An 11,153-nucleotide genomic window follows, 5' to 3' on the forward strand; every position below is an offset into this window, starting at 1 on the left:
ACAATGAAAGAAGAAAAAGAAAAAGAAAAACATCCACCTGAGTGTGAATGACTAAGCTGAATACAAAAGGATTAAATGTTCTCAATTTTAAATGAATTGCTCCTGACATGACGGGTGTAAACATGCCCAGTGCAAGCCATCCATTCCCTCTGCTGTCCCCGGCAAATAACCCTGAGTAATGATTGTGATCAGTGATTGAGTGTTAGAAACTGAACTGAGTGAACCTGAAATTCCACCATAACAAGAAAATATAAATTACATTTTGTTGACTTGAGAAGGTGTGTGGTACAATAATATTCACCCGACCAAATTATCTTTAACTGTAGGCTGCAGTAATTAATAATCTTAAGGTATACTGTAGACTCACACTTCTGATCTGAAGCTCCGTATTATTGCTTGACATTTAGTTCATTATACCTTTGCCTATTGAATTGATATCTTAATAATACAATATTTGACATTACAGTAAATCTTATCTAGTGATAGATGCCAATTAGCAAATGTTACAAAACAAAGAATTCACCTTTGACAACATGCAGAAACACGACTGTCTGTCATGTAACACCACACCTGCTGTGCATCAAAATACCGTATCAAATGTCAAAACCTTTCACTTGCCAAAAAGATGGGAAAAAATGCAGACAGAGGTTTCAGACATTTACACAGAACTGTCAAAACTTGAGAGCAAATGCAATTAATCATGGCGAGAGTAACTTACTTTTGCTGTTGCACCTTTACCAGTGGCAATTAGCTCTCCAAACATTACTATATTAATTACACCCCTCAAGACAAAAGAGGCTTTCTGAAACAAAAGACAAAGACAAACCCACTAGGCCTTAAAAGTGTTTAGGGGATTGTGAATGCTACACACACAATCTGAAATGTTACATAAAGTACCACTGAGCTAATTTATCTGCCTCAGCTTGGTTTTACACACACAGTTCTGAGCAGTGTAACAATTTCTCTGAAGCGCTCCAAAACCATTCCATATAAGTGAGCAAACACTATGATGTTTGCTCTTATTTGGCTGCCTTTAGAGTCCTGGAAAATCTGGTGCCCGATAAGGTCATTAGATGTCGAACAAGTCTATTTCACATCATGGAACAATGGCCCGACGATGTGTTTTATTACACTTATTACCACTGATTGAATGAGGTATGGAGATAGGCATGATGATTGTTCAGGTACACTTGATATTTTGCTTTGTCTGCCTGAAACAGACGCTCCAGCAGCAAAGAGATGAAACAATTGGTGCATTTTCATTGTGACTCTCGGGCATTGTGTTCCACTGGATTCGAGATGCATCATACAAGTGCCAGTCAGAGCATGGCACTCACAGTTATGGCTGCTTATCCAGAGGTATCGCCAGCACGCCAGTCAATTGTCTCTTTGTGCTTTGAGAAAACAGTTGTTGAGAACAAACAACAGCAGAACAGGGAGCAAACAGTCAAAGGGCTCCTGACGCTTCATTTGGAAGCCAAGATGGGACACTCTCAGACGCGTCCCACTATTGGGTCTATACCACCCTCTCCCAGGACGGTGTGCGCCCTCCGCCTGGCCGAACCGTCCCACAGATTCTGCTGCCATTACCAGCACTTCAGCTATCCTGAGAGAGCTATGAGCTACTCGCCCCCTTACTCACCGAGTCTGTTTAAGAGGCCAGAACGGCGGTAAGTGGGGAACAGCAGAGGATAGTCAGAGAGTTTGTCTTGTGTGTGAGTGGATATCTGGCATGATGGCGTGTCAGTGACAGATGTGCACATTAAAGACAGTTCAGGAGAAGATGGCTGGTAACGGCAGTGTGTCAGTGTCTAAATTATGTTGTGTTTTAGATGCAGTATTGTCATGAAATGGCTTGGATTATAATTCACACATATGGCAGCGTTGGAAACTGTTTTTTATAATGTTCAATCTTGCCAAATAGAGAAGAAAACAGTAAATGATGCTGCAGCATCATCTTTTCTGTATCAGCTGTGTTTAAAGAGATGTTGTGCCACTTTAACACATCTTTATTTCTCTGACATAAACCTTAATGATCATGATGTTAAAAGTCATCTTTTGGATTTCCACTGATTGTTGGCCGCAGAATTTACAGGAGGCAGAAAGTGATTTCGCTACTAGCCCTTGAATAAAAATGTCAGTCCTTTCATCAGGTTCTGCATGTATTGCATGTTAGATACAAGCTATCACATGAAGCTATACATGCATTCCAAGGGCAGAAATTGCCAGCCTGTTAAATTCATTGAAAAACCTTATGAGCAAGACCACGGCGAAGTACCTTGTTTCTATTAATGGTGGCTTATAGGTGATGTGATAATAATGAGTGCCTCTGGGTGTCCCAGTGTATGTGGAGTGTTCAGTATTCATTGGTTGTAACCGCTCCTGTTGCTCACACTGACAGCTTCCACTGAGACAGCCTCTGGCTGCAGCCTAAGGCAGGGCTGTGTGTTCTCAGGCCACACTCTCATACATTCCTAATTATAAAAAAATGCAGATGGGACACACGCAGTAAAAAGAAGAGAAAGGCATCTTTTTGACCAAGAAGTGATCTCAAACTGATAGATTTTGTTTTCTCTGCGCATTTGACTACCTGTGTTTCTTATTGGGCTGTACTGAGTTCATCTCGAATTTGATCAAAACCCAAAAATAACGCATCTCAGCCTCACTCTTCTTCAGCCATTGGTGCAGATGAATCAGAATTATATAACGCAGTTGGCTCTTGCACAAGGGACATCTGATGGAGACCGTGGCCCATCGCCTAGCTGAATAGTGACTCACTGGATATGGCACGCGCCAAACATGGTCAGGCAGTAAGAGTTCCAGAGCAATATGAAGGGCTTAATTTCTTGAGAAGGCAGCACTGGTCAATATCTGTGGTACATAAACTGTTAAGAAACATGCAGATGCAATTTAAACTAGACTTGCTTAAGCTGCGTGTAAATATCTTTCACTTGTTAAGATTTGTGTTGGAGCAGTTTTTAAACTGTGAATTATGCAGGCAAAGCAGGAAGGTTATGAGCATCCAGTTTACACTGTCATCTTACTGCATATGGCTCATTAGGTATATTTTACTTGATCCGTCCAGGAAGCCTTCCCACTGTCTGTTGTTTCTATCTGTGCATCTGAGGACAGCTACAGGTAATCTGTGTGACTCCCCCCTCCTAAGTGAGACTATCACAGCGGGGCAAGGTAATTCACCAGCCCCTCATTGCCAGAACAGGGCCTGCTATTAAACCTGGCAGCTGTACTGTCACAGCACGAAATCTGAGACGACAGGCACTATGGGCTCTAATACCCAGTCAATGTGCTTTCTGCTTAGCCTTGTTAGGCCTACCAAAAGTCAGCCTTTCCACTCTCCCCATTTTACATAACAGAACTCCTTTTTCTACAACAAAATGTGGCAGACCTTAGTTTGCTATAGTGAGGGCTCTGGGTCATTTAGTATAATTTAAGTTTCCTGTACAGTGCAACCTTTTAGGAAATTTGCATGGAAAACCATTTCATTTTTATACACATAAAATAAGACCCACTCCGAAGAGAATTTAAATTCTAGCTGGTGATGTTCTCCATGTCGTTAGTGCTTTGGAAGAAAAACATTATACAACAGAGACTCGCTAATAGAAATTTAATTGGCTTACCAGTATTGGATCAAAAAAATGTAACAGAAAAAAGGAACATAATGTGACAGCTGAGAGGTGCTTAGCAATTACATTAAAGCTATTAAAACCTGCATGAATGCCTCACTTAAAAAGTGTACTTGCCAGTACTCAGTTGGAAATGCGGTGAAAAGAAAGATAACAGATAATAGCAGGTGTGTTTTTCTCTGTGTCTTCTGTGGTCAGCTTCTACTAAAACTTGTTTATCACACTTTGCAGGATGCTCAGTACAGTTGCGCCACATGTTGTAACATGCAAGTTCAAAAGACAAAGTGCAAGAGGTCATAGCCTACACCAGAGAGCAGTCTTCAGGTTTAAAGCCAGACAGATTCCTGTATGCCCTCCCAATGAGTGGATATTTATACTAAATATAGCCTAAGTGGTGGTACACAGAACATGTGCACTACAATCTGTGTTCCCCTAAAATATCCTTGCCTGCTTTGTTGTTTAGTCCAGACATTAGAAGGAACTACAGTGTGATAAAAACTAAACAAAAAAACAAGTTGTAGGCTATGGCATATGTGATCAGTATTAAATACATAAATGAATGAATGAATGGATGAACGAATGTATAAACAAATGGATGTAGATTGTCCTTTGAGAATTTTCTATATGTTTTCTAAGAAGAAAAAAACAACCTGGAGTTGTTGATTTATGGAGGCAGGAAAAGGTGTACAAAAAATTCCGTGGTAAACACTGTGTCCGTGAACAGAGCCTTTGTTATTAATATTAATATTGTCCCCTACGGGCCGGTGTACTAGACATTTTCACCACTAGAGACCGATAGAGTTCAGACATAGACTGAGTGGAAATTGGCAGGGAGAGAGGTTGTTGCAGGACATTCCGTTATAGCATGCAGCCTACTAATTAAGGACAGTTTTACAAGTGTGTACTTGGCAAATCAAGAACAAATTAATACTTTTAAATTACATATTTAAAGAAAACATACTGTAAAATTGCCTTTTTTTTTAGTTGTTTTTTTGACAATTCGAGGTTTCATTTATTGCCGACACTAGTGACTTATTTCTGCAGACCTACTGTGACATTTGTTTCGGTGGTTGTTATGATGTTGTCGATTGCATCGAGTACGGATTTGGGTCTGTGGGTTAACTGCAGAAGCCAGTGGTAGAGGAAAAGTTCAGAAGCAGGGCATATGTAATGCAGCATTCAAATGCTTCTTTAAAAAACTCGTTTTTTCTAGGATCCCTTTTGTTTACTTATAGTAAGCTTAATGCAACCTAAAATTTATTTTTTTAATACCAAAAATAATTTTTTAATGTTTTGTTTTATAAAATAACTGTTTGAGAGGTGTACTTTGCACTTTGCTTTGCAGCATAACAATGACAAATGGATTGTTTTAATAATATAAAAATAATTGATAACACTGAGTTGTTTTTGTCTTTGATTGTTTTTTTTATGAGATCCATCCAAAAAGAAATCTATCATACTATCAAGACGCATGGGCTACTTTAAGAGAGCCCGTCGTAGAACTACATCACTTTTATATTTATAATCTGTAGTATGTGTATCATGAAAAATGTAAATATCAAGTAATTAATTATTTAAAATACAGTAGTTCCCTGAAATGAATGCATTAACCTAATATTAGGCATTTTATATATATTTTATAATTGTAGGTTGTATACACCATTGCATCATATGATATGGTGTTATTTGTTATATTTCAATCTTCTGCACAATAGCATCAACACAAAGAACACCGCCTCCCCCACCAGTTGAATAAAAATCAAAGTCTCACAAAATAGCAATAGAGCAAAAGAGCCAGCCTCGTAAATACTTGAGTATTATTACGTGACTGATCGTACTTTGTTATCTCTCCCTCAATGTTTATTGTGTAAAAGTTTGAGGTGGGATGCATTCATCATGGTCCAGTTCATAAATCCAGTTTTTCCTATGGCGCGGAAAGGCACCATCAAATCTGACCCGCCACCTGCATGTACGCGTCAGATGACGTCAGGAGGCAAGTCATTTAAATAGAAGCCGGTGGCAGAAATAGCATCAGACAGTCGCTTGTTTAAACCGGCGAAGCTTATACCTCGACACAGCATTGCGCTCAGCTAGCAGCAGCGAGTTAGTGCATCGCTACGAAAGACGAAACAAATCCGGATATACAGTTAGGTGACCAACCAGTCGCAAACGTGGCGAGAAGCGTAATCCAAACGAGTCTGGTACTCAACATGAGCGCGGAGATGTTCGGTAAAACACCCATGGAGGTGGCCGTCTACCAGCTGCATAACTTCTCAATCTCGTTTTTCTCCTCGTTACTCGGAGGAGACGTTGTATCTGTCAAACTTGACAACAGGTAAATATCCGACACAGTCGCCATATTTTAGAAATGCATTATTTCGTTAATAATGATTACTTAATAATGATTACTATACATCGGAGCACGAGCCTATTCTCATTCTGACGTTGCTACAGGCCTCCAGCTAATTACGTTACTATTTTTCTATATTTCCATATAGCGGTTTATAACAAATGCTCTCGTGTGCAATGTCTGATATACTTTGAAATTTCACATTGCCTCCAAATGCTCTCTGCCCAACTACCTTTCTCTTTGCTGCTGTCTGTTTGGACTTTGAACAGATATGTGCGCGGAGCTATGTAGGCTACTGTATCAGTTCCTCATACACTCACGCTATAACCTAAATAAAAGCCTGACCATACTCTCAAAGCAATACTTAAAATGACGGCAGAGTAAACAGCTTTTCCTTTCTCTTTTGCAAGCTTTCTGTTTCACTGTCTACCAACGAATTCATTAATCCGCAATATGTTTGTTTTCCTAATAGTTTGGGGTCGAGTTGAAGTTAAGTAAGTTGAACTGTTAAATAATGGCCTCTTTTCCTTGTCTTCTGCAGTGCCTCTGGTGCTAGCGTTGTGGCCATCGACAACAAGATTGAACAGGCGATGGTAAGCCGAGATATGACAAACGCCACACAAAGACATGAGAATAGGTTGCACTATAAAGTACATGCATGTCTTTTATGTTCAAAATGCAGTTGACAGATTCCATTATGTCCTGAAGAAACGTTTTGTACATCAGCGTGCACAGTGTAAAAGCTATAACCCACTGACCTCCTCAAAATGCAGTTTCCCCAATGCATCCTGCACAAAAGCATCTCTCTATGAACGTCCCTGTGATGTGAAGGCAGCATAGACTAGTGTATGCTTTATTCATGTGATAAAGTAGAAAACAAGTGCAGAAGATGATGGCAGGAAGTACAAAATAAACAGAGACATTTTGGCAGCTTACAATTATTGAAAACACCAATAGTCTGTTGTAACATGTATACTTCACTGTAGATCCATGCCAGTAAATGGACAAAATGGTGTATAAGAAATACTGACCGCAAACACCATAATTTTTTTTAGCACATGCATCAGCTGTGCAGCCAAGCAGTTCAACATTATCATTTCTCTGTTTCTATATCTAAACTGATCCAGCTGTTCTTCTTATTATGACAGGATCTTGTCAAGAACCACCTGATGTACGCGGTGCGTGAGGAGGTGGAGGTCCTCAAAGAGCAGATCAAAGAGCTGGCGGAGAAGAACAACCAGCTCGAGAGGGAGAACTACCTGCTGAAAAATCTGGCCAGTCCAGAGCAGCTGGAGAAGTTCCAGTCTCGCATCCCGACAGACACGCTGTTACCCCTGGACAATGTGAGCTCCCAGGTGACCGCAGACCAGCCCTGCAGCCTCAGCACTGGCTCTGCTGTATAAGTGGCTCTGCCTTGGGGCGGGCAGAGCCACTGTTTCTTTACAGTAATGGACCTCCATTTGAACGTAAGCGTTACAAAAATCGCCTCCGCCGAGAACCCTTCGTAAGAGTGAAGGTGACGCATCGGGGCTGTAAATGATCGATGGGACACAAAAGAACTGTTGACATTGATAAGCACAAAACAGAACTTAGGACGCTCTGACTGGGGCGGTGTCAGGCCCGTCCTCTGATACCGTCCAACTCTTTGTCGTAGTCTCTCTGTGTAGACCAAAGTGCTACGAATAGAGAGAGGGCTGGCTAGACACCAACGAGCGCTTGCTTTCAGACCGCAAGGGGGCTTTCCCTGCCCTTCCAACAAACACCCTTTGCTCCAGAGAGGGGGGGGTGAGGAGGTGTTGATTGGGCTGGCCCTGCCGCTGCTAACTTGGAAAGTGTTGGGGAGGGTGCTCCCCACTCACCCAGAGGAGACTCATCTGAGGTGGTCCTCCATGTCTCAACGAGAAAAACCCCATTGTGTGGATTTGTCCGTTCTCAAAATACAAGTTTCGAGGACTCCCAGCCACACATTTCAGCCACATGATGAGGACTTTTCCTGTACCTATAATGTATGTGTTCTTGTACATTTAAGCATAACAAGAATAATCAACAGAATAAGCTAAGGCAACAGGTGGAGGTTAATGCAGTATAGCCTATTAGAGCTGGTGGAGCGCTGCAGTAGACTGATGAGTAAACTGTAATGATTCATAAAATATAATCTCATATTGCCTGCTGTTGGGGCTTGCTGCTTATGGGGGGAATTAATCCAGCTATGTCTTCTGTTTTTTTGTTTGCGATTCTGAACAAAAATCAGTTGTTTTGTAAAATAAGAGCATTGAGTGGTCTTACAAGATTTTTTTATTTGTTTTTTAAATAGTCTTGGGGGACAGGCATATCTGCCTACCTTGTCTGCCTAGCTCTTCACAGTAAAGGATAACTACAATGTACATAAAGTTGAAACATCCTGAAGTAAACGTAGTGGAGATGGTGAGCAAGCAGAAGCCAGCATTTGTTGCTGCAGATGCACTCCTGATTTTAGCAGCGTCGTCCAATATCTGTTTCTTGCTCAGATGCCAACTTGATAACGATGGCATGACAACAGTGCCTGTCCTTTTTAGTAAGAGAGGAACACATTTCCACACTGAGCTCTGTTGTTGTTGTTGTTGTTTTCTAGCTACCAAAGACTTTTTGCCTTTTTTTTGTTTTTGTTTTTTTTTCTTTCTTTTTTTCTCCCAACAGAAACTGAGCAAACCAGGACCATGTGTAAAACTTCACAGGGAGAAGTCTTGTTTGTAGCTAGTGGAAAAGTTTTTATGTGTTTTGTAAAGATAACGGTATTGTTTCTGTAAAGTATCCTCAAAGTTGTTCACTATGGTGTTTGGATACAACTGCACATTTGCAATAAACCTTATGTTTACATAATATGATACGTTGACACTGTCGTGTGTGTGTGTGTGTGTAAAAAAATTATAGATGTATGATGTGATCCCATCGCAGACTCCTGGCAGTAAAGTTAAATTAATGATATAACACACAGTATTATGACAATACATTATCTGTTTTATATGGGGAGTAATGAATGCTAGGTCACATTTCTTACAGGAGCAGTAATGCCAGACCAGATTAGTTTTTTTTATTTTTTGCATCACTTATGGTAGTGTTTTGGAGGTTACATATTCTATGCAATGGAAACAATTATTCACTGGAAAACCAGTCAGGGAACACAGACCGATGAGGTGGCTGCAACAACTTGCAGAGAATTACTGTGAAATCTTTAATTTAAATTTCAGAGGAAACAACACATCTGTTTGCAAAACTAACCTCTTGAAAGTTGGAGCCACTCATCACAACATCTTGTATAGGATGTTGATTTGTTCAGCTTTGTGAGCCTTGTTTGTGTTTACAAGGTCAGTCTTGATGAGCAGCATGTGATTTTATGTTTTTGAGCCACGAGGCTCATACTTTAGACAAAGGTACTTTTAATTTAGCATGTTTGCTCCTCAGACTTAGGAAAGACTCATCCCATTGATACTTTTTAAGAAAAGTTTTTTTTTTCTTTTTCTCCCAAAGTCAAAAGCTGTGTGACCACTAATAGTGAAGTAATAATAGCTGGTTGCCAGAGGACAGGAATCTGCCTGGGTGAAAAAACAGTTTGTCCTAGTAGCATTTCAGACAGATTGGCAGCCAGTCAGTTCAGCCTGTGTGTAACTAGATATGCTGCGGCATCCCTGGTGTGTAGACCAGGCTCACATCCATTGCTAAGATCAGAGAGTCTCAGCTCGGGGTCCAGAATCACCACCACAGATCAAATAGCATGAAAGTAAACACAGTGTCTTCCCCATTGCTCACTGTTACCCATAAAACTGAGGTCCCTCCCGGTGTTTTGTGTCAAAACAACTGATTCTATGTGTGATCAATATGGCTGTTATGAAATGCTTTCTGCATGGAATTAGTGGCAGGTGGGATGTGCAGCATATTGACTTTGTTTAATGTAGCAAAGAGGAGAAGGTCAGGCGTTTATTGGCTCTTTTGCACAAGATAATTAGAGTCAGTCTTCTTATACAGATACCTGAACACTTTGTGGCTGTCAATTAAAAGAGGCTGAAGGGTCTGCTACAGCTGGAAGTGGCACTGCAGTTTAATCATACTTGCGTTAATGGCTAATGCAGCCGCAGTGGAAAAATCCATCTGGCTGCACAGCTAGCGTGTGTACATGCCACAGAGGCTCACAGAAAGTCTGAAGACAATTAGGGCCTGGGCTTGATTTACTATTTTGCTTTGACACTTATTCTGTCATTCTATTTTGGGAGTGGTTTAGGAACAGTGTGTTCAAGAATCACTTTAGTGCATGTGGCTTTTTTATTTGAAACCGATTTTAACCGTTTTTTCAGTCGTGCAGAACTTGAGCCGCATCAGGAAAATAGACCATGTTAGAAATGCCTTTTTGTTTATTTGTTCCCTCCAGTTATCTTTGAAATACAAGTTGTTTTTTTAAGGTCAAATAGTCTTAAAGTCATAAAGGTGTACAGGATTTGATTGTATTATTCTTACCTCATTATAACACATCTGTGTGGATGTAAAAACAAAGCACTAAGTATGTCATTTCAACACTTCAAACCAAGATGTTCGAAATTACATAAGCCAATTTCAACATCTTTTTCTCTCTTAGAATCATCAATGAAACATTGATCTCAGCCCTGGTTATAGGCTCACTAGCTCACTACTCACAAGTTCAGTTAAATATTAAAAGTGTGGGAAGAGCCTTCCGTGTGGAATTAAACTTTAGATTGGAGCTTACTTGAAATCAGGCAGCCAAGGGAAGAGTTTGTGTTGGATTACTAGTGTTATGCAATCCAAAAAAAAAGAACATCTGTTTCGGATGGAAATTCAGGGGTTTTGCTGGGATAAGCGAGCTCTGCCTCAATGTGGTTGGGATCGCATGCAGGGGAATCATTTGGTCTGACTGCTTTTCATGCAGACACACACAATTTGTGTGTACTTTGAATGTCAGCGTATTCATCATGTCAACATTAAAGTCAGAGCTGAATGAAACAAAATGTCAGATTTGAGCTGTATGCCATGCTGTAATGCAGTGTCATGCAATGCACATTTCCTGTAATGTAAACAAGGAGTCAATCTGCTTTTCCAAACAAAGCCATTCAAAAGAGTTTAAAATTGCTGATGACAGATGGTTAAATAATATGAAAAATGTCCCGTTATTG

The 11,153-nt window shown here is 40.4% G+C and overlaps 1 protein-coding gene across 3 annotated transcripts in view; it reads left to right on the forward strand.

Moving 5' to 3' along the window:
- The window catches only part of tsc22d3 (TSC22 domain family, member 3), a 34,766-nt gene extending 25,911 nt beyond the window's left edge, over positions 1-8,855 (forward strand). Inside the window, exons 1-3 of one of the 3 annotated variants that reach the window (XM_036002295.1) lie at positions 1,285-1,670; positions 6,536-6,587; positions 7,143-8,855. In XM_036002295.1, the coding sequence (XP_035858188.1) occupies positions 1,300-1,670; positions 6,536-6,587; positions 7,143-7,397 (678 nt within the window). In that variant the 5' untranslated portion in view covers positions 1,285-1,299 and the 3' untranslated portion in view covers positions 7,398-8,855. Of the gene's footprint in view, positions 1-1,284; positions 1,671-5,656; positions 5,980-6,535; positions 6,588-7,142 lie in introns of those variants that run through there. The other 2 variants (XM_031303050.2, XM_031303048.2) reach the window with 2 other exon arrangements.
- The last annotated feature ends 2,298 nt before the right edge of the window (positions 8,856-11,153 follow it).

The sequence above is a fragment of the Sander lucioperca genome, chromosome 1 (genome assembly GCF_008315115.2).
Source record: "Sander lucioperca isolate FBNREF2018 chromosome 1, SLUC_FBN_1.2, whole genome shotgun sequence".
NCBI lineage: Eukaryota > Metazoa > Chordata > Actinopteri > Perciformes > Percidae > Sander > Sander lucioperca.